General features: G+C 38.8%; 1 protein-coding gene across 2 annotated transcripts in view; it reads left to right on the forward strand.

Annotated features, from left to right (window-relative positions):
• The window catches only part of BRWD1 (bromodomain and WD repeat domain containing 1), a 44,420-nt gene that overhangs the window by 18,835 nt on the left and 2,500 nt on the right, over nucleotides 1-23,085 (forward strand). Inside the window, exons 18-41 of one of the 2 annotated variants that reach the window (XM_081198738.1) lie at nucleotides 838-1,023; nucleotides 1,452-1,635; nucleotides 2,148-2,241; nucleotides 3,365-3,505; nucleotides 3,827-3,912; nucleotides 4,498-4,690; nucleotides 5,667-5,765; nucleotides 6,360-6,467; nucleotides 7,777-7,901; nucleotides 7,992-8,074; nucleotides 8,489-8,600; nucleotides 9,197-9,258; nucleotides 10,323-10,478; nucleotides 10,705-10,825; nucleotides 11,879-12,004; nucleotides 13,074-13,149; nucleotides 14,175-14,216; nucleotides 14,396-14,530; nucleotides 15,775-15,927; nucleotides 16,331-16,500; nucleotides 17,207-17,436; nucleotides 18,299-18,463; nucleotides 19,995-20,894; nucleotides 21,573-22,457. In XM_081198738.1, coding sequence (XP_081054864.1) covers nucleotides 838-1,023; nucleotides 1,452-1,635; nucleotides 2,148-2,241; nucleotides 3,365-3,505; nucleotides 3,827-3,912; nucleotides 4,498-4,690; nucleotides 5,667-5,765; nucleotides 6,360-6,467; nucleotides 7,777-7,901; nucleotides 7,992-8,074; nucleotides 8,489-8,600; nucleotides 9,197-9,258; nucleotides 10,323-10,478; nucleotides 10,705-10,825; nucleotides 11,879-12,004; nucleotides 13,074-13,149; nucleotides 14,175-14,216; nucleotides 14,396-14,530; nucleotides 15,775-15,927; nucleotides 16,331-16,500; nucleotides 17,207-17,436; nucleotides 18,299-18,463; nucleotides 19,995-20,894; nucleotides 21,573-22,457 — 4,632 coding nt within the window. The remainder of the gene's footprint in view (nucleotides 1-837; nucleotides 1,024-1,451; nucleotides 1,636-2,147; nucleotides 2,242-3,364; nucleotides 3,506-3,826; nucleotides 3,913-4,497; nucleotides 4,691-5,666; nucleotides 5,766-6,359; nucleotides 6,468-7,776; nucleotides 7,902-7,991; nucleotides 8,075-8,488; nucleotides 8,601-9,196; nucleotides 9,259-10,322; nucleotides 10,479-10,704; nucleotides 10,826-11,878; nucleotides 12,005-13,073; nucleotides 13,150-14,174; nucleotides 14,217-14,395; nucleotides 14,531-15,774; nucleotides 15,928-16,330; nucleotides 16,501-17,206; nucleotides 17,437-18,298; nucleotides 18,464-19,994; nucleotides 20,895-21,572; nucleotides 22,458-23,085) is intronic. The other variant, XM_081198739.1, reaches the window with a different exon arrangement.

The following is a 23,085-nucleotide window of genomic DNA, read 5'->3' on the forward strand; positions in this document are numbered from 1 at the left end:
AGATATACAATTTTCTAGTGCATTATTTTGCTGCAGAAATTTTTCCATTTCCTAAATTCATTAGTAGCAATGAATGGATGCCAACTGAAAATAAATATTAGACAGTGGACAGTTTAACTTCATTGACTAAATACAAGTAAAATTAATATGCTAATTGGATCACTCTCTAGGGCAGGTTTCCTCAAACTCTGCTCTCCAGATGTTTTGAGACAACAGTTCCCATCATCCCTGACCACTGGTCGTGCTAGCTAGGGATCATGGGAGTTGTAGGCCAAAAAACATCTGGAGGGCTGAGCTTGAGGAAGCCTGCTCTAGGGCGCTGAAGCTTTTCTGATGCAAACTCAAGAAATTCCAGTTCAGAACTCTGGAAAACCCATATCACTGCTTGAGATAGTTTTTCAAGTTCTGAAGTAGGCACCAATTTAGATTGCTCTCCAAAATTATAATAAAAAGGGTTAGGTATGGCCAGGGATACTTTCTCTTCGCTTTCTTTTTAAACTAGTTCATATAAGTTCTAAAATGTTTTTGAACTCTGGAATGTAAAAAGCAGCTTGGAGATTCTGGAAGGCACCTGCTAAGCAAGAGTCTTAAGGAGGAAATTGAGAGCTTTAGTATCTCTAGATCCTAGCCATGACTGCTAAAGACCTCCATTTCCCATTTATTCAGCAGAGTATTGACTGTTTCAGGATGACTGTGAGAGCAGGCAAAAAATTAACAACATAAAATGTAGATGATTTTGTATTTTAAGAGATTGGTGAGAATGGGTTCAATATTCTGACAGTTGTTCTTAATTCTGAAATTGTTAAATGTGTGTGCTTTTCATTTAAATTTTGTAAGGTGATGGAGAGGTCGTGGAGCAAGTAATAGGCCAACAAACTGCTGACCAGGAGGAACCGGCTTTGGAACCTAGCATACTTGATGGCATGATTAGACATTTACAGCAACAGCAAGACCAAAGAATTGGTTCAGATCAAGACATGCTTCCACCTGGGCCACAAAATGGAGATGAAACAGCTAGAAGAGGTCAGTGCTTGCTTTGAAGATTAGTGGGAAATTATAAACTTTTGCTGCTTACTAGTATCTGACATAAAACATACTGATGTATCATGGTATCACATTACAGGTCAAAAAGCCAATTTGGGACACCCATCTTGTCTCTCACAAAATGAGAAATATGGCTGTCTCCATAGTGTCATCTCTTTTATATAACTTCCTCCCCTTTGAAACATGACTTTATTCCTATCATTACTGTTTATTCCATCTTTGGAAGTTACTAATGTCCAGCTAGAATGTGTAGATATTTTGTAGTAAATACATAAATCTCTTGGGTCATCCAGAAGAGTACTTGGTCTGAAATCTACCATTATTCAGTAGAAGATGCAACATGCCAAAGCTATTTGCTGCTGGAATGTTTTTACTGCATGTATTTTATGAATATCTCTTTCCTTTAGATTTCCGGAGGCCAAGCTCTGATATCCAGTCTCCTCCTAATATTGGCCTGAGACGTAGTGGTCAAGTTGAAGGTGTGCGCCAGATGCATCAGAATGCTCCAAGGAGTCAGATCGCTACAGAAAGAGACCTCCAGGCTTGGAGACGGAGAGTAGTTGTTCCAGAAGTGACACCCAGTATATTTAGGTGTGCAGGCTTACTGAACTAAAGATCGCTATGGAAGCAAGTTATAAGTATTCATACAGTTAATTAAAAATTCAGGCATTTGAGAAATATTTTTTCACTTGGTTTTAAAGTATCATTTTACTGAATACATCATTTGATCAGCATAAACATACTGTTTCTGGTCTGTTTAGTACCAATTTATTCCCTTGCCCTAACTTTAGAATCCAGTTCTCTTTTAACCTTTCATGTTCATACTATTAACTCTAGATTAGAGCCTCTGGGCAGGAGCTATAACACTGCTGTTCTACATGCTATTTAATTTAGTTTTATTTCTGTTCTGCTTCTCATCCAGTCACTCCTGCCAAAGTCCAGCATTAATTGAAACTCATTTTTACATAGCATAAAACTGGTGTATACATGCATCAGCTTTCCTTCAAACCAGAGTTAGCAACAGAACTGTATACTGTAAGTACTTTACCTTTCACTGATGTGATTCTGCTTTGTCTGACAAGCGTTTAAAATGCATTTTTCAGAAATCAAATGGAGTATAGGGTTGCAAAAGGAGAAGAAGAGAAACGCATATATACAATGGAACAAAAAAGGAAGTTATATCATTCATCAGAAAAGGTAGGAAATGTAAAATATAGAATTTCTTATGAGTAACATGAGGGTACACAGGTTGTTACTCAGAGAAGAGATTTGAATGCAGTAGAACTGTGTGCAAAGCTTGTTGAGTGACAGAGTTGCAGCAGTGAATGTACAGTGGTACCTTGGGTTACATATGCATCAGGTTACATACGCTTCAGGTTACAGACTCCGCTAACCCAGAAATAGTACCTCGGGTTAAGAACTTTGCTTCAGGATGAGAACAGAAATCGCGCAGCAGCAGTGGGAGGCCCCATTAGCTAAAGTGGTGCTTCAGGTTAAGAACAGTTTCAGCTTAGAATCCGTATACATTATTTCCTCAAATCTCTTCTATCCTCTTAAACGATTTCTTCACATTTCAACCAGGAATAAATATTAGAGTCCCTGGCATCTCCAGTTAGGACTGGGAAGGACCCATATATGGAACCCTGGAGAGCTGCTGCCAGTCAGAGTAGGCAGTGCTGAGCTAGATGGACCATGGGTCTGATTCTGTCCAAGGCAGCTCCATCTGTTCTAATGTAGATACAATAAAAGCGAATAGAGATGATAGCAGTCAAACACCTGAAGGACTGTTGCATAGGTTGCTTGTTCTTTGCTACCTTAGAGCAGTGTTTCCCAACCTTGGGCCTCCAGCTGTTTTTGAACTACAATTCCCATCATCCCTGACCACTGGTCTTGCTAGCTAGGGATGATGGGAGTTGTAGTCCAAAAACAGCTGGAGGCCCAAGGTTGGGAAACACTGCCTTAGAGGGCAGGAGTAGATCAAATTGACCTAAGTTACAGGGTAAATTTCAGTTGAATATTGGTAGAAGCTTTTTGACACTGGTTCAGTGGAACCAGTTGCGTAGAAGGCTTGTAGGTTCTCCCATGTTAGAGGCCTTCAAGCAATGGCTGGACAGCCTTCTGTTGGTTCCCTGACTCTGGATTTCCTACATGAGCAACTGGCTAGACTAGATCACTACAAAGCCTCGTCTATGATACTGTGACTACTTGAATGTTTTTCATTTAGAATTTGACAGATTAGGTTCCTTGTATCTCCTTTCCAGTAATTTGTAATGCATACTTCCACCTCTAACTTGGCTCTTCTTTAATGGTCCTAATTCAGAGTGACTCAGAAGATTCACTCATACAATCCAAGAGAAGGCTTTATAGACGCAAATATGCTTCGTATCAAGCACGGAATAAGATTGAACAATCTGATTCTTCTAGTGAAGATGGAGATGGAGGTTCAGGATTCATTGAACAGGTGACTGCTCCGATTTCATGTTAGTAATTAAAACTATCAGAAATTCTGATTTCCATTTGTTTGTTTTCAAAGCCCTAGCTTTTACCAACAAAGGCAGGGTAGATACAATTATTATCAATTAGATACAATTAGCAGAGCCCCCTTCAGTGCAGATAATAAGTAGGAAGCTCACATTTCAGTGATGCATTTTATTGTGTTGTACTATGTAATCAGTTATTTCTTAAAAATAATTTTCTTTTGTTGTAGTTTTGTAAATCTTCAACCTAGTGGTGATAAAAGAGAGAATGAACAACTCTAAATATTTTCCCATTTTTAATCTAGGAGGCAGAAGAAAGTGATGGGATGAATTTGTCTTCCCATGAGGAAGAATGGAAGAGTGACAGCAGAACCAACAGTGATAGTTCCAGGTAAAATCAATTTCAAGTATCAGTTTGTGATGTTTGTGAGCCTTGGCAAAACTACATTTTTCCTTCTGAAAGTAACTTTTTTTTTGGGGGGGGGAAGATTATTTGTGATACAGCTAGATGTTGTGCTGGAAAGAATGCTGTTTGGTGTTTAGCAGCAAATTAAGGGATGTTGAAAAGTCAAACTTAAGAAACTTCCCAGATTGTTAGATTAATTAGTATCTTGCAGTAATATCAATGACACATCCTCTATACTGGGATGTTTCTGTGTACTCTGGTGGGAAAAGGGAGAGAGAGGCTATCTCTTCTGCAAACTGTGTTCAGAGCACCAGGAGATGTACTGCCAAGAAGAGGGGAGAAATTGCCACCTCTTTTAGAACTCTATGGTTCCTCATTGTAGTTTGAATGTTTGAAATTCTATGTACGTGACTTTATAGTGTGCCAGTTACAGAACTACTGTTGAAATTAACATTAACAGTCAGCTTTGAATAATATCCAACAAACTTTAAAACTAGTTCAAGTGCAGTCAGTTCTGAGCTAGTAGAGATCTCTAATTTGGCTGTGTGTGCTTCCCTTCCCCCCGTCCAGTGACTCTTCAAGTGAATATTCTGATTGGATTGCTGATGCAGGGATTAACCTGCAGCCTCCTGTAAGAAGCTCTCGGTGCAACACTATTAAATACTGTAGTTCTTCTGAAGATGAAGTACCACTAGGAAAAATGTCCACGCGAAAGAGGAAGAAAAAAAGACGGAAAAAATACAAACCAAAACAGCATGAGGAGGTAGTGATTCTGGTTTTTGTCAGTTTTTAGATACACCCAATCAGTTATTGTGATTTAGATTTTTTCTATGCTTTGAAGACATTCTAAAAATTATTAGTGTATTTTTATGAACAGAAGAGCACAGGAGCATTTCAATCCATGACATGAACATTGTATGTCCTTGTTGGTTCATAATGCTATTCCAAACCATGACTTAGCTTCAACAAGGAAACATGCTTAAAGGTAATTGCAGCCCTATTTAAAGTGGACCTAGCCACAGTGATACAAACTTTGGTTACAGCCAGGTAACACTGCTGCAGGGATGAGGATCCTGTGGCTCTCCAGATGTCATTGGGGTCTTCCCATCAGCCTTAGCCAGATTGGCAAATGGTAAGGGTTGTTGGGGTTAAGTCCAGCAACAAGTTGGTTTGGAAAATTTACCTGGTGCAGAATGATATTGTCAGAGCACTTGTGGGAGCTGGACCTTGATATCTTATAAGACCTATTCTGTATCAGTTGGCTGTCTGTTCATTTCTGGGACCAATTCAAGAAGCAGCTTTTCATCTTCTAAGTTCTAAATGATTTGAGACAACATTATCTGAAGCATCACCTACATCTGTAAGAGCCTGCCCTAAGCATTAAAATCAGGAGACCCTGCTTTCTGGTCTGCCTTTGAGACCTGTTAGACGCATGATGGAATAGAAGGGTTAGGGCTTGCCCTGCACCTTTGGCACTCCCTCTTCAGGGATTTGCAAATGACCTCATCTCTGTAAAAACTCTGAAGTCTCCTTTATTCAAGGCTGTTTTTGGCTGAATTGTGCCGTACTTGGGGGAGGGGAGAATAATTACCTGCTTATGGGGGTTTGTGTTTTGTTTTATTTTCATGTGACTTAGAAATTTGTAAGCTGCCTTGAAAGACAGATTAAAAACCTTTTAAATAAATTAGCAGTCATAACGCTGTGTTATAATTTGGGTAATCCTTTATAATGATGCACAGGTGAATGCACCCCAGCAGTCCTGGGAAGTTCAGCCTCCTGATTGGATAACAGATGTCAGACTCCGAAGGTCTCCTTTTGTTCCACAAATGGGTGATGAGGTAAGGGAATTTACATTGAATCTAAGCTTGATCTGGTAAAAGCATAGGTAGCCTCAGTCCTGTGATTTGCTATGTCTTGGAAAAGTAGCCATCATCCACAAGTAGCACGCTATGCTGTGGTGGTGCTCTCTTGTAAGGATTCTTTAGCTTTTAAAACTACAAAAAGGAGCAGCCACCTAAAAACAAAAGCAAAATACAGAAAACAAGCTTGGATTGGGTACTAGCATGCCAGGCCACATGCCCAGCTTTCCCCATTCTGTCTTAAAGGGTTTCTGGACCTTGAGGCAGAAGCGACATGACTTGTTTGCATGTACAGCTGATGTGAATAGCAGCATATCATAATTGGTCCTTGGGCTCAGCTTTATGCTGTGAATGGAAGGAGGAGAGTGTAGGAGTGGCTGGTTTCCTTTTCCCTCTTTCCATTCGACTTGGATGACTATGCAGTTTTGGCACGGGGGAATTGGTGAGTGAAACAGCCAGTGGGTAGCCAACCTCCTGTTAATGTAGCTAGCCTTGTAAGTAAATAGAGAAAATGTTTCTCGGCTAAATTAATTTTGAATTACATTCACTGATTTAAAAATTCATTTTTGTTAGGCGATATATTTTCGACAAGGCCATGAAGCCTACCTTGAAGCAGTGAGGAAAAGCAATATTTGTGAACTGAATCCTCAGAAGGAACCATGGAGAAAAATGGTTCTTAGGGTAAGACAGGTTCAGCATGGGTGTTTGCATGCTACAAAGTACTTTACAATTCTTCTCATTGGTCCCCTAAAGGAACCAGTAAAGTAGGCAAGGATGAGGCAGAGGTGAGCCTAGTGAACTTCATACATGAGTTGTAGAGCCGGAAATGTTTCAGAAAAAGGGCAACCCAAATTATGAAAGGGTTGGAGTAGCTCCCTTCTTAGTAAAGGTTAGAATGTTTGGGGCTTTTTAGTTTATAGCTCAGGAAGACTTTGTTGCTTGAGCAAGCCTCAGCTGGAACCTGAAGTCCTTTATAGTCCTTCCTGGCTGAAAGGATACAATGGCCAACCTGGGAAGAGTCAGTCCAATTTCACAGCAAAATGAGAAGGCATTTCAGATGTGCTTTACCTAGAAGTAAGCCCCACTGAACTCTGTCAGACTTACTTTTGAGTACTCATGCATAGGTTGCACTATACATCTTAAAATAGGTAGCCCTTTTGGCAAGGGGCCACTCGGTAACACGGTTACACAAAGTTATGGTGTGACTGCACATTGAATATTGTTTACAGTTCTGGTCACTTCCCTTAAAAAAAAGACAACGTAGAGCTAGAAAAGGCCCAGAAAAGGGCAACCAGATGGATCAAGGGAGGTGATAATGTATATTTTAAAATCAATATAGGGAAAGTTTGATTAGGATCCAAAGAACCACAAGCAGAAACGAAATGGCAGTGTTCCACTGCAAGGTGTAAAATAGTCCTTCCATAAGTGGAAAACAGCTGCTCCACCTTTGGATTTAATATCATCTCTGCCTTCCATTTCCCCCTGAAGTACATTTATCTTAATCTGTTCATTTATAGAAACAGAATCATGCCTGTGCTTTTGAAATGGCCAATGTAGCAGAGGATTGACCCTTAGGAAGCTTAAGCACTTGGAAATGACTACAGGGTTATACATAGTGTTTTGCTTCTAGGTTTGGGGAAGGGCCATAGATCAGTAGAGCACCTGCTTTTCATGCAGAAGGTCAGTTTCCATCCCTGAGATCTTCACGTAGGGCTGGGAGAGAATTCTAGAGAGCCACTGCCAGTCCTTGTAGATAGTAGTGAGCTAGATGGTATGACTCTGTTCCTATGATTTGAGTTTTGAATAAGTTGCCCAGTGGGAAATCTAGTAACATATACCTATCAAAAATCTAAATTTTGGTAAGGTTATGAACTGTCTTAAGTTTGTGTTATGCCCATTGCTGCTGGACTTTGTTTCTATTCACACTTCATATACTGTGAATAACTGCACTATTATTAATGGGATTCTTTATTATATGTCCATCTGTTAGGAACAAGAATTGGTAAAAATTGTTGGGATACATTATGAAGTTGGGCCTCCTACACTATGCTGCCTTAAGCTTACCCTTATGGATCATATTACAGGACAGCTTCTAGACAAATCATTTTCCCTCAAGTATGTATTTTTTTACCCTTTTTTAAAAAAAATGCATAATGCAGACAGTTTGTATACATTTGAAGACTAAGTTTTAATTTTTTCTCCTAGATACCATGATATGCCAGATGTTATTGACTTCCTTGTGTTAAGTCAGTTCCATGATGAAGCACGACAAAGGAACTGGCAACCCAGTAAGTCTATTTTTGTAATACTGCCGTACCCATGTGCCACCAAGCATTGAAACTAGTAAAAAATGAAAGACAATTTAGAACAATTCGCTAGCTGAATCATGGGGTGGTTTGTTATTATGATTGTAAGTTATTTCTTTATAACTGATAGGAATCAAATTTTAATGTTACAGGATCAATGATTTTTCAAACCTTTCAGTAGTGTTTGAATTCAAGAACTATTATAGATAACGTTGATAGTCTACAGATTAAACCTGTGTTGGATCATGTGACTGTCTTATTGTGTTGTGATTGATCATTTGTATAGTGAATGAAACACAGTATTTTAATAGTCACATGTTGCATTTGCAATCCTAGACTAGTTTTTTAAAAAGTTAATGCGGAAGAACTGTATAGCATCTCATGTCTTTCCTACAGATGATCGTTTTCGTTCAATTATTGATGATGCCTGGTGGTTTGGAACAGTCCTGAGCCAAGAGCCATATCAGCCACAATACCCTGACAGCCCTTTTCAGTGTTACAGTGTTAAGTATGTGTTTTTAGCATGGTTACTTGAGTTTGATATTGAAGCTTGCCTTAAAAATAAAAGAGCATTCGTACCTTAACTACTGTTAGTAATCTTTCGAAGGCATGTCAGTGTTTATAATGAACCTAAAGAGGAGGAGGAAAATGAACTCTTAAGTTTACCTTTTCCTTTTCTTCTTTGGTTTTGCATTGAGCAAGAATGTAGATGCAGAGGCAGGCCACAATGCCAGCTTCCCAGCAGCAGTGTCACTGTCACTTATTAAGAGGGAGAAGGACTTGGAGTTTGGGGCTGTGCACGTATATCAGCAGAGCTCACCCAGTGCTCCCACCAGTGCATCTGCACTGATGTTCGTACGGAGCATGTAAGCGAAAAGGATTGTGACTCTCTGAAGTTAAGAGTGGGAGGGTGCGGAGCAACATAAACAGGGAATTTTAAATATATTTTGTTGTTCCCTTTCTGTAATTCTTTTACCTTGAGCAGGTTTCCTAAAATCTTTTACTTTAAAATATAGCATTAAGTCTGATCATTACTGGGGATTATTACTGTTTGAAAATACCTTTACATATCTTATTTTATTTTTGCTTATTTTTTAAAAATAGATGGGACAATGGTGAAACTGAAAGACTTAGCCCATGGGACATGGAGCCTATTCCAGACAATGGTATACAAAAATCAGATGATGTCATTTTTTCTTGTTGAACAGACAGACAATAAATGGGTTAGGAGGTCAATAAACAATTGTGGGCTTGTGGGCTTTTGTTCTTCTGCTACTACCCTTTGGGGAACATATATGTGAGGGTTTGGCATTGCTAGTTTTTCTGAAACCAGTGATTGAGATTCATGGGCGCACCAGACACTTGCAGGCCTTTTCATCCCTGAGAGAGGATAATCCACAAAGTTATGCAGTGATGAGCCTGAAAACAAATGTGAGTTTGCTGTGCTTGCAGGTATATTGTCACTAGATCTGGCTAGTAGATATTGTGAAGGATCACTTACTTGTCAGCATGTGTGCTTATCCCCCAATCTACAGGCAGGAAGATTTCCTGTCTAAACTAAAGATTGGCATATTTGCTCAAGATGGAGCTCCACCAGTAGTTATGCTTTGCAATTATTTAGCAGTTAAGCAGGTTTTGTTTCAATAGCCAGATTTATTATACATAGGCTAGAGCAGGGGTGCCCAAACTTTTTTCAAAGATGGCCAGATTTGATGAAATGAACATATGTGAGGGCCGACCAAAGTTGTTGAGCTTTTTTAGGATTTTACCCCAGGACATATAATACCACAGGGGGCTGAATTAATTCGATCAGCGGGCCAGACTTTGGACATGCCTGGGCTAGAGTTTTGGAGCAACCAAGCCATGGTTTTACCTTATTTTACTTAACTAAGTAACAAATAATTGGACACTGATGTGTTGCCTTGCCCTTTAAGCAAGTAGGCAGCTTACATTTTAACTGTTGCCTCTATACTGTACCTAGTCTTAAAACAAAGGACCCGTTGAAGTATTTACAGAACTCCAGGTCTAATTTGGACACCTCTTTTAAGGGAATTGATGTTGATAGATCTGAACCTGGATATTCAGTGAACAAAAATCAAACTTATATTATTGTCACGTGCCTGGCTACCTCTGACTTTAAAAGTTTATATCATAAGAAATGTAATTTAATGAACTTACTGCATTTTGTTTTGTTCGCCTAATGTCTCCTCTATTGTTTGAAAATAACTAGTTGATCAGCCTGTGGAACTGGGAGCTAGTGTTTCTGTTACTGCTGAAGAGATGGCAAAATTATTATACAAACCTCAAAAGGGAGAATGGCAGGGGAAATCCCAGAGTGAAGAATGTGAACGGATTATCCGTGGAATTGATCAGCTTTTGACACTAGGTATGTATCTAGAAATCTGGTACCTTTTCCCCATCATGTTTGTGTAGTGGATTAAAAACTTTGGATTCATACTGCAAATACTCAGACTGTGTTCCTGTCTGACAAGTTTTCTAAAAGGTTGCTTAATCTGTTTTTAATTTCTGAAGGACTGTATGTAAATCCATGATGTATGTAAATTGAATACATTACTTCAGATGCTTCAACTGTTGTTATTTATTTATTACAGATATTTCAGCAGCATTTGCTGGCCCAGTTGATCTGAATAGGTATCCAAAGTACAGTACAGTAATAGCTTATCCAACAGACCTTTGGACTATCAGAATGAGACTTGTCAACAGGTTTTACAGGTTGGTCTGAGACTGCACTAGAAGGATGATAGCATATCCGTCTTATAAAATTGCTGAAAAGTTAAGCCACATGTAATATTGCATATTTTGGAAATCCTTGGTACGCTCCTTTGCTGAGGTACAGTTCAGATGAGGCAACATTATAACTTCAATAGGAATTGGATGTTTACTACCCTTAAAATATGGCAGACTTTTGGTTTAGCTGCAATACCACAGTTTTCAATATTTCTAAATAGCTTTTAGTTACCTATACATTTAGAATTTAGCATAATATATGTAATTCACCTCTTACTCAAGGGTTAGATTCCGGAGGTCCAAGTGCATGCACAAAAACAGGTAAAGCCAGGAAGCCCTGGAAAGGGCTCTCTGCAAGGTGGATGACTTCCCTGGCCTTGGGAAAGTGATTCAAGTGCTCTAGGACTCTGCAAGAACCCTTGCTCCGCCTTCCTAAAGCCAGGTAAGCCTGCAATCACAGAATTGTGTGGGATAGGTGGGGAAGGGGAAACATGGAGAGTGGGTTTCCCATTCATTCATTCCCTACCCCCACCCATGCAAAGCTGTGATTGCACAGGATGCAGGTTACCTAAATACAGATGCCTGACTGGATCTTTCCTTTCTAACACAAGGAGAAATAAGCTGTACATGGGAGGGATTTTCTGGTGGCTTGAGTGAAGATAGGGTCACAGTTGTACTATCAAGAAATAGTGGATACAGAATATGTAACTGTGATAAAAGTAAGCGCAGGGTAGGTGGTGATGGAAATGGGAAATAATACCTTCAGGAGGTTTAAAAGTGTGAAGTGTGAATGACACTAATGCACTTTTGCATGAAATGATCATTGTTAAAGAAATTACTATACTACTGACATGAACATGGAGTATGTCTGGATTCAGCAAGAATAGGACATTAGCTTGTTAAAACTCCATGATAAATGAAAAGCAATATTTTTTCCACTTAAACATTTCCAGTTTTAGTGACTGAACATTTCCAGATCTAGTTGTTATATGATATTTTTCTCCTGATTAAAACTAATCTGTTTACTATTAAACATAGGAGGCTTTCTGCATTGATTTGGGAAGTAAGATGTCTTGAGGGCAATGCTCAGACCTTCAATGTGCCCAACAGCACTATTGCTAAATCTGCTCAGAAAATCACAGATCAACTCTTAGAATTCATTAGGTAAGCAATATTTCAGGATGAAATATTTTTGGTTTTTCGTTGCTTAAAAGGAAATCAGAATTGTCTTACTTCTGGTCATTGCTTATGACCATGGTTTACTTGTCAGTGTTCAGCATAGATACAGTATTCACAGAAGGCTCTTGCCTTCTGTAAACAAGAAGAGGAAGGGAAACAATTTTTTTTTGCTTTGCTTTTTTCAAATTCTCCCCTTTTCCTGGTGAATTAGCCACACAGCCATTTTTGGATTCAAGTTGCTTTAGCAGCCCAATCAGGAAACCTCTGATTATTTTGAATGTTCCTCTTTTCTCTCTTGCCATCTTCTCTGCTTCATTTTCCTGCCAGCTGGGCTCACTCCTTCTCTGTCTATTGTGTGTGTTAATTGCTTCATTCTTCCTTTGTCATTCTCTTTCCATTGCCTTTTCTCTTTATGGCATCTTTCTTCCTTTTCATTCTCTATCCTCTGGTAGGTCCCAGCTGTGGCTGTGTGGCTAGTTTGCCATGAAAATGGAACGTTGGTCACCATGAAGGGGGCTTTTCTGACAGACAACATCACACAGCCATGCTGCAGCCTGTAGTCACTTGCTCACTGGGACTACACAGGTCTGAAACACAAATATAAGACAAATAACAGTACCTATTTTTCTGGTGCTGTGGTCCAATTCTAGAGGTATATTAACTGAGAAGATCTTTGGGGCTTGGCCAGAACAGAAACTGAGAAGACTATGAAAGGGAAGGAGTAGTCATCTTTAAAATCAGAGGTTTTCTGTGAGGAAACATGAACCCAGCAGTCGTTGCTGTGTTATCTACCAGAAAAGGCCCTTTCACAGTAAATAAGCAACATTCCATTCTTTTGTAGATCCTTTGCCACCTCCTACACTATTTCAAAGAGTCCCTGAACCCTCTGAAGTAGATTCATGAGTGTACAGGGGACTGCACACAGAAAGGGAAATCTGCTAAAATCACCCTGTTTTTCATTCAAGAAGCCTCTAAGGGCATTAAAGAAATTTCCACAAGTGAAAGCAACAGAACAAGATACAACCTATTGTAACATTACATTTTTATTTTCCAGGAATCCAGATTGTACAGATATTTTTGAGTTGTGCATTGCAACTAACAATGGGGACAGCATTGATCCTGATTATCTGGTAATAAAACCTTATTTTTACCCTGCCTAGATAACTGCTAGCTCTTCCCGCTTTAGTGCTATTTTATTAAGCCCTGCCCTTTCCCTTCACCCTATTAATAATAGTAGAGTAGGCTCAAAGTTGTAAGTTCATTGAACAAAAGGGTGGTGTCTGGCGCATTTTCTCTAAATGACAACTTAAGACCCCAAACCCTTGAGTGGAGCTTTCTAACAAAATATTGCTGTGTAGAGTTCTATTCCAGTTACTTCTATTCAACTGCTTCCCTACAATAGTTGGATAGCATTTTTGTAGGATGGGAAGGAATGAGTATGTGGATCTGCTGGTGTCCAGTCCAGCTACATTAAAATATTGTATGAGCAGTTCTCACTTCTGTATCTGGGGACATAAATTCTCAGTATGAACCTGAAAGTGTCCTATCTAAACAATGTGGTTCTCTATCCTTTTTTATCTCTGCTGTGTCCTGCCCCCCACCCCCATCAGTTAACATTCTGTGGTCATGGGGTCGTCATTGGGGTTTCTGCCTCCCTTGCCTTGCCTTAGGTTTTCCCAACAAAGACTTTATACCTCGAGGGAGTTCCCTCTTAGGTGGTGGTGTTTTGTAAAGATTTGTTTATATTCTGGCAACCTCCAGAGTCTGATGGTGAGTAGTTTTGGATAGAAAAGCACAGGAGCAAAAAACATCCGAATCAGTATTAGAAGGAATGCTCTTGATCAGGGGTAGGCAACCTAAGGCCCATGGGCTGGATCTGGCCCAATCACCTTCTCAATCCGGCCTGTGGACGGTCCAGGAATCAGCGTTATTTGTGGGGCCCCCCTGGTGTTTTTACATGAGTAGAATGTGTGCTTTTATTTAAAATGCATCTCTGGGTTATTTGTGGGGCATAGGAATTTGTTCATTTCCACCCCCCCCCACCCCAAAAAATATAGTCTGGCTCACCACATGGTCTGAGGGACGGTGGACCGGCCACGGCTGAAAATGCTTGCTGACCCCTGCTCTTGATGAACATTTCTGGTCTGTTTTGTAGGATGGTGAAGAGACCGATGTTCCCAGAGCACCTTTGAGAAGAGTAAGTCTGTTTACCTTGACAACAACCTTTGCCCAGTCTGTGAGATAATAGCAGGATTTTTCCATAATACTCCTACATTATACAGATGAATTCTAAATCCTGTGTCCCAGTCTGTCTTAAAGGTTTGGCAGTCAATTCTTCCATTCTACATTTAGAAATACTGTATTTCTATTTTAAAGAGTCGGGGCTTGAAGAGGAGACTCAGCTATGATGAAAACACTTGGAAGAAGCAATGTATGGAACTTGTTAATCTAATTTTCCAGTGTGAAGATTCTGAGCCATTTAGACAACCTGTCGACCTGGATCAATATCCTGTAAGTTCATATCATTATCATCGTCAATATCATTGACGTTCATTTCATATTGCATTTCCAGCATCCAGTGTTATTTCCTATTACTATGAAAAGAAATGGGCAAGAGTTTTGTTGAGTAGCTTAGGATGAGAGAACCTACACACTCCAATGTCAAATAGTTGCAGAACTATTTCCAGGGTTCTAACTATTAAAGTGGCAGGTGGTCCTACCTAGCCAATTCCAGATCAGTCAGGTGGAATAGTGACTACCATTTGACTTTATGTTAACAGTGACAATAAAGTAAAATAGAATTTGTGTTCAACATATAAGCAGGCTTTGAAATCCCAGTCTTATTTATTCTGAGTACTGGAAGTCCTTGAGTATTTCATGGACAATGATTAATGTCAGTTTTGGATGATTATTGATTTAAGATATATCCTCTTGCTTCAATATATCAAGGTGATTAACAATAAAATTAAAACAATTATAACACAAAGCAAAACCAGCAAAATCAAGAGAATCAAGACAGCATTAAAACAATTCATTTAAAACAATCATACCTCAAAAGTCTTACTGAAAATAAAGATTTTAGTACTTTAGTGGAAGGGCATTAGAATGAGCTCAAGAGGGACGGAACTTAATAGCTTTGGTGCAGCCATTAGGAAGGCCCTCTTTGTGGTCCAAACAAGATGTGTCTTGAGAAATATGAGAGAATCTCTGTTGAAGATCATGTTAGGCAGGCGGGTTTATACAGGAAAAAGCATAATTACTCTGATTTAACCTTATCATAATCGAAAGTAGACCCACTAAAATCTATGGGGTCAACACTGAATGTGATTCAACCCATTGGGAATATTAATTTCCAGGCCTGTCTAGGCCCGCTAATGTTTTTAAATGTTTACAATGTTCCTTCAGATATTCTACAAAATTAATCTATTCTTTTTGTTCTAGGCCTAGAATAGCACTGGTGATATAATTAGGGTAAAATTTGTAATAAGGGAGATGAATAAATTAGATAAAGATATAAAGACGCAGAAAAGATAATAGGTAATGATGGGAAACCGGGGGTGGGGGGAGTCTAAGGGTCCCTAGGAAAATGTATGTTAAAGTCACTGGGATCATTTAGCACAAAGTGTGCTCCTGTTTTGTTTTGTTTTGTTTTGTTTTGTTTTAAATGGATTTCAGGTTTACATATCTGTGTATAAGAAACTTCACCCCATTCCCCACATCTTAAATAATGGAGTTATTTGGATGTCTTTATTTAGGACTACCGGGAAATTATAGACACACCGATGGACTTTGGGACTGTGAAGGAGACATTAGAAGCTGGGAACTATGACACTCCAATGGAACTTTGCAAAGATATTAGATTAGTATTTAGCAATGCTAAAGCATACACTCCAAACAAAAGATCCAAGGTAATATTTCTGTGCCATTTACCTAACTTGTCAAATCAAGGGGGAGAAAAGAAGAAAGCAAAGAAACTGATCACCCTATCATATGTTATATAATTGCAAATCCTGTCTCTAAATTAAAGGCTGCACTCTTACGCCTAAGTAAATTTGCATAGGATTTCTGCCTTAATGAACATATTTCATTAAACAAGATTTTTTTAAAGTGTATGGTCCCGTGTTGTGTGTAGTAGAAAGTACAGTTAGTACATAAATCTCATAATTTTTGTTTACTGCTTGAATATTTTGTATTAAGCAGTTTATAAACTCTTAAAATAATAGTAATAAAATTTTACAATTGGATCACCAAATGCAAGTGTCTTAAACTTTTTTAGAAATTAAAAATTAACCTATTTCTTTTGCAATCTAGATATATAGTATGACATTGAGATTATCTGCACTGCTTGAGGAAAAGATGAGGAGAATTATCTCTGACTTTAGAACTGGACAAAAATACAATGAAAGATTGCAGAGAAGTCAGAGGCACAATAGGAGGCTGCAAAGTCGAAGTAAATTACAGCAATCTACCAAAACACTCAGGTAAATCTTCTTCAGTCTGAGGGTGTCCTTCATTGGTAAAAGCTATTTGAGGATGTGATTGAGATGTGAAGATTGCAGTCCTGTAATGCACCCTTACCTTAGAGGAGAAGTAAAAAGGCATAGGTTTGTGCTGCTAGATAAACCATGTAAATCAGTTCATCTGATTAACTTGAGGTTTTTGACTGATGGAAGGAGCATAGTTTCAGTGTAGTTTTGGATACTTTCAAAGGTTGTGCAATGGGAGTTGACCTCCTCCTCCCCCCTCTCCCGTGAATACTCTCAAAATCTGCTCTGGATTCTGGTGTGTAGTGCTTCTCACATGTTTGATATGTTGAGGGACATACTACTACTATGTTGAGGTACATTTCTACTAAAATGAGCTTTCAAGGTAATGTCATATTAAAATAATACAAAATACCAACAGAATTTAACAGATTTAAAACTTAAAAAATATGACAAAAGTGCAATGCTGCTATTATACTGGTTAAAAGGTTTAAATATGATAAAATGAACATGTAGATTGCTATGTTATAGGTGAGGCTTTCAGTTTGAGTACTTTGCATTGATTGTGTTGCATATTAAAATTAACTTAATACAATCTTAGAAGCATCTTAACGAGTGGAAAAGTACCACTGAAATAAAAATAAATTATATTAAATGCAACCATATTCATGGACTGCATATTGTTTTCCTCCTGTTTGTCAAGAAATGGAAAGCAGAAGCAGTGTAAATCTCAGGGTAAAATTCAGTCTGAGCCAGAAGATTCTTCTAACCAAAATACCTCAAGCAGAAAGTCGTGTGTTACAAACCATAAAATGTATGCTGGCACGTCCAGCCACAGTGTTGCCGGCATATCTTCTGATTCCGCCTCATCATTTGGGAAACATGCACGAACAAGGAGCACAGCTGTAGCACACAGTTCTGCATTGTCATCAGGTGAGTGATCAGTTTGTGGGGAAATGGTTAAAAGAAACTTTTCTCTCTAATTGTAAATACACCCTTTGTCTTGCGGTTTAAAATTGCTCTCAACTCAAGCAGACATAACCTTAATGATAGTAAGGTAATAAGACCATACAAAATTCTGTCATTTCCCAGGTATTCTTACCTTTGGCATATTGAACTTTAATTTTTTATGCTGTACATCTTTTTGTGAACTGTAAAGTGGACGTGCAGCTTCACATTTCTTAAATATATACTTCTTCTGTATTTCTTAATGTACTTTGTCTTTTGACACAAGCTTTTGGCCATGTTTGCTGAGCAGATGGGAGATGCTTTAGAATGTTGAGAACGGGAAAATAGAATTTGATTGACTTAAGAATACCAAGAGTAATATGGAACAGTTTGAATGCATTGTCGTATCTGCAGTTCCTAGACATTAGAACTGAACCCTGTGATCATCATCTGAGGCCTTTCTTCATGTGCCCCCTCCACGAGAGGTCTGGAGGGTGGCAACATGTGAACGGACCTTTTCTGCGGTGGCTCCCCATTTGTGGAATGCGCTACCCAGCGGGGCTCATCTACCGCCTTTATTACATATCTTTAGATGCTAGGCAAAAGCTTTTCTCTATAACCAGGCACTTTGACTGATTAAACAATCTATGGCCTTTAAAATATGTTTGTGGATGTGGGGTTATTGGTTTGTTATTTATTTGTGTTCTTATTTTCTATTTTTGTGTTGTAAACTGCTCTGTGATCTTCGAATGAAGGACTGAATGATAATAATAATATAAAATATCTTTGAAGAAAAGAGGAAATCTGTTTTGAAGTCTTACTAGCATACAATTATTTACCTTTCCAGAAAGTGAGCTGGACCACTCAACAACAGCTTCATCTTCAAGTAGTTCAGAGGAAAGCAAAGAAAGTTCTGCAGAAATCTCATCCCCTATAGTACATAATGGAATATCCAGGAAAAGAAGTGATTTCAGAGTTACTAGAAACAGAGTCTATCAGCAAAAGCAAATGGGTAAGAGTAATTCAGCTAATGTTCATTGCACAAGTTGGGTCACTGCTTCCATTATTCCCAGGTATATAGTTGCGAATTTACTTTGAAATCTACTTTAGATTGGCCCAATTGAGATCCTCAAGGTATCTTAATGGCAACAAAAATAAAAGAAATCTAAAACCAGCACATAAACAATGTTTGTAAACTATCAAAAACAATAATATTAAAAGAATAATCCTGGTAGATAATGGAGATGCCATACTGCACAGTAGTATACAGTTGCTACTCAAATGGTTATCCAAAATATTGAACTTCAATTAGCTTTCTAAAAATGCAAGTAACTCTGGCAGGTCTACATGGGGAAAGAGCTCCATGGTGGAAGTGCTGAGAGCCAGGCCCCATCAGATGGCTTGAAATCTTGAAGTCATGCAGTAGGAATTCCTTGAAGTAACCTTGACCCAGAGCCTAGCCTTCCATGGGTCACCTTGATGGGTTTGTTTTCAAGCATGGTATGGATTCAGATGGTGTTGCCAAAAGACTTTTTCCTTTGCAAAGACCATCTGTGGAGGGAAAACATCCCTTTGAAAGGCATTCTGTTAGCACCAGTCAGTTGACTGGCACTGTCAACAACCCCTACTTGCCAAGGAACAATTGGATGCACACTTTAAGTTCCTGACTTAGCAGTCACACATTCACCTGCCCCATGTCTGATGTCACATGTGACATATGTTTGGGCAAGTTTGTGTAATTTGAGGGAAACTGATCCCCACACCTGGCTTTAAATGACAAATTCTGTATTTTTAATTACACTCAAAAATTAAATTGAAGCCCGGAAACCAACTTGCTGCTTGTGACAATGCGTGATTTTTTTATCTTGATTTGCATGTATTTAAATGTTGAGTAGGGAAAATGCTAAACTAAAATGCAGTTGTACCAAGATTCTCTCAAATGTTTCTCTTGCTATAGTATTGTGAGTGATTGTGGAGATATTTTAAATCTATTTCTAAAGTGGATTAGATTTCCACTATACAGTTTCATGAAATACATGCAGGTTCCGCTATCCCCGTGCTCATATGCCCCAAACTTCTTATGTGCTCCACAGAGTCACTTATCCAAGTTGCCTGCTTCCTTACTACTTGGTTTGTTTGCTTGCTTTGCTAGTCAGTGGCAGCCATTTTCAGGCAGAGATGGAGTGCGGAGCAAGATTGGACAAATCAGGAAGCAGGAGAGTTCAGTCAAATGAACTTTTTACTTTGTCTTTCTTTGGATGATTGGCTGCAGCCATTTCAGGAAGACACCATGGAAGGAGTGGGAAAAGGGAGTGGGCGGATTCTGCATTAGAAATACGACTTCTACAGGAAATAGTGGAAATTGTGTACTTGTTATACAAATGCTCACCTAATGAACAGTTTCCAGGGAACACATTTCATTCAGTAAGCGGGACCTGTGTGTATTGTTCCAGAGCTTTGCATGGTTCTGAGCTTAGTGACAGGCAAATTGTACTCATTTTAAAATGTTCAACGTAAGTAAGCCTCCTCATTTTTGTGTCTAGCTTATCAAGAGAATGGAAATAGCCAAAGAACTACCAGAAAAAGAATATCTGAAAGAGAAATGGATAATTCAAAAGAGCTGTATGAGACTTTGTGTAACAGATCTGGAAGGCACAGAAAAGTTCCACGTAGAAGTGCTACTGTAGCAGCTAATAAATTAAGACTGATGAGTGATGTAGAAGAGGAGCTATCCAGTTCAGAAAGTGTTGGTATTGGAAGCAAAAACAGAATACTGCCTCATCGCAATGCTTCTGCTGCAGCCAGAAAAGTATTGCTAAATGACTCTGAGGAAAGTTCCATACAGTCTGAAAGTGACAAGGAAGAAGAAGAATCTAACCGAAGGAAAACCTTCAAAGCTGGTTCAGGTGCTGTTGTTGCTCGAAAAAAGCATGCTAGTGAATCTGATAGTGGGAGCTCAGATTCTGAAAATAGTGTGCAAAAAACACTAAAGGGTTGTCATGTTAATGGCCAGAAGCAGTCACAAAGAGCTACCCACTGTGCATCTCCAAAAATAAAATCCCCTGTTGAATTTTCAGAAGATGACTCCAAAAGCCTTGTGTCAGAGGATGGGAGCATTCAGAAAGCTTCTTACCAGTTACCTTCTGCATCCAGAAGTAATAACAGAAATTTCTCTGAGGCAGATTCTGAGCCAGAAAAATGCAATGGTTTAGAAAAACAAACCTGTAAAAGAGTATCAACTCATTTCAGGAAAGCTAAGGTATTAAGTGACTCAGATGAAGGACTGGATTCAGGGAAAGAGGATGAGCGTGTCACTTTTTCAGAGAGCAGAGGGTCTTCTAAGATTTCAAGACTACCCAAAGATAGCTCCAAGTGCTCATCTGATTTAGAGTCTGGAACTGATAGCAGCAACTCAACAAAAAGAAGGAAAAACATCAGGAAAGGTGATGTATTTTAAATGTATAAAATGTGATTTAATGCACATTCCAGATTTAAAAAGCTTTTCCCTTGTAGCCACTCTAAGTGAAACTATCCAGTATTCAGCAGAGTTTGAATTTCGATGAATAAAATATATCTAGATCATAATCTGGGATTTAAGCAGCACAACAGTTCTCAAGATAGCAATCCTGGTCGCTCCTTGTCACTAACTATTGAAGGCATGGTTGATTTAAAAGACCTTGCTTAACTGAATTTTGTTTTGAAGTAGTACATGCTATGTAATATTAAACTGAGGATATAGAACTTGTTTCTTAAAAGTCAAATATCTGGGGTGCTGTCCAGTTGTGGCATCCTACTGATACAAACGGAACTTCTATTTCTCCCTGAAAAGTCCTCTCCTAAATCTGTTCTTTAGAAGCCTTTGAGAACACTTTGTTAGCTCAAGCACTAAAGTTTATGGAACACTTAGTGTAACATGGGGCTCATTTGTTCGTGTGGATGTGGATTAATGACAGGTGGATTATATCTTACCATCAGATGTATGCATGTACCAGCTGCTTAGCTTTAATAAGTAGTCTTTAAATGTGCAATTTTTTCAATGAAACTAGCTTTTGTTAATGTTTAATATTGTGCTATACATGCCAGGTCTGCTTTTATATAATAATCTTTGCATGCCTTTATAGAATGTGTCATCCAAGAGAATGGGTGCAGACGTTCTGCCAGGAAAAGGAGGCATGAAAGTGATTCTCAAGAAGAGGGAACTTATAAAATACAAAATAGCAACCATCACGGTTACCGAAGATTGCGTCGTAAAAGTGCTACTGTGGCAGCTTATAAACTGAGGAACATAAATGATGTGGAAACCAGAGGCTTTGAAAATGAGGAAAAGCTGAACCATCACAATGCAGTTTCTACAACTAGGAAGTCAAACAGTTCAAGGGATGAAGACCAACAGTCTGAAGGAAAAAATAGGAGATATAGCAGAAGAAAGTGTCGTCAGACTGAGTCAGCTGTTTCTGCTAAGAGATATGATAGTGAGTCTGAAAATAGTTCAGATTCTGAAAGTGCTTTAAGAAGAAACAGGCATGTTAAAACCCATGGGCGCAAGCATAGAACTGTTTGTGATGAATCCCCTAATATAAAACCCAGGGTGGAAGTTTCAGAAAATAACCCCAAAAGCCATATGCCAAAGGGCAGAAGTCTTGATAAACCTTCTATATATTTGCATAGTACTGTAGCCAGTTATGAATCTGAACTAGATTCTGAGTTAGACCAATGCAGTGAGGAAGTTAAGAAGAAGCATGACTCTCGGAAGACTGTAGATTCTTCTAGTAAATCAAAAGACAAAAATCGCAGCAAAGCCACTGCAAAATCTGATGTAGAACATAGAGAGGATGGAACAGACTCTCTGCCAGAAACCAAGGAACTTTCAAGAAAGCCCAAATATAAATCCACAGTGGACTCCAGTTGTACTTCTGATTTGGAAATTGAATCCTGCTCCAATAGTAGTGATGCCACAACAGAGCAACACAAGAAAAAGAAACGAAAGAGAGAAGCTGTTAGAAAAGGTAATGTTTCTTGTACTAATATATTTTAAATCGGTGCCTGAGGGAACTGGTAAGGCTAACACATCTATCTGCTGTTGGGAGCCAATGGACCTCTTAAAGCACTAGCTGGAAATAAAGTGCAGTGGCTTGTGTTTAAAAATATATAAAGTCTATTTAAAACTGTATCAGCATTGCAAAAACAGTGTCTAACATAAAAACTATTGGGGTATGTAGAACCCTACAGTATTTATAGAAGAGAAGGCAAAACAAACCAAGAAAATGCCTAGGTGAAATACTGGGCTTTATAGAAAATAATGGCAATCATCTGGTGTACTGAAATAGATTAAGAGAGTCTCCTTATTGGTCAAAATAAGTGTTGCAAGTTCATCCTGAATGATCAAGAATTAGAATTAGAAAGTTAAAGAAATGCCTGCCATGCTAACAGTGTAGTCTTATGCAGGTCTACTCAGAAGTAAGTTCCATTGAGTTCCATGCTGCTTGCTCCTAGGGAAGTGTGTATGGGATTATTGGTGGGTACTTGCTGCCCTAGGCAGTGTGAAGTGTTTATAACATTAAAAGTCTGCTTAGAACTTTCAGTATTAAAAATATTTTAATGGTGCTTAAATTTCACAGTTGTACTGTTATCCCA

Source organism: Podarcis bocagei, assembly GCF_964188305.1.
Source record: "Podarcis bocagei genome assembly, chromosome: 6".
In the NCBI taxonomy this organism is placed as follows: Eukaryota; Metazoa; Chordata; class Lepidosauria; order Squamata; family Lacertidae; genus Podarcis; species Podarcis bocagei.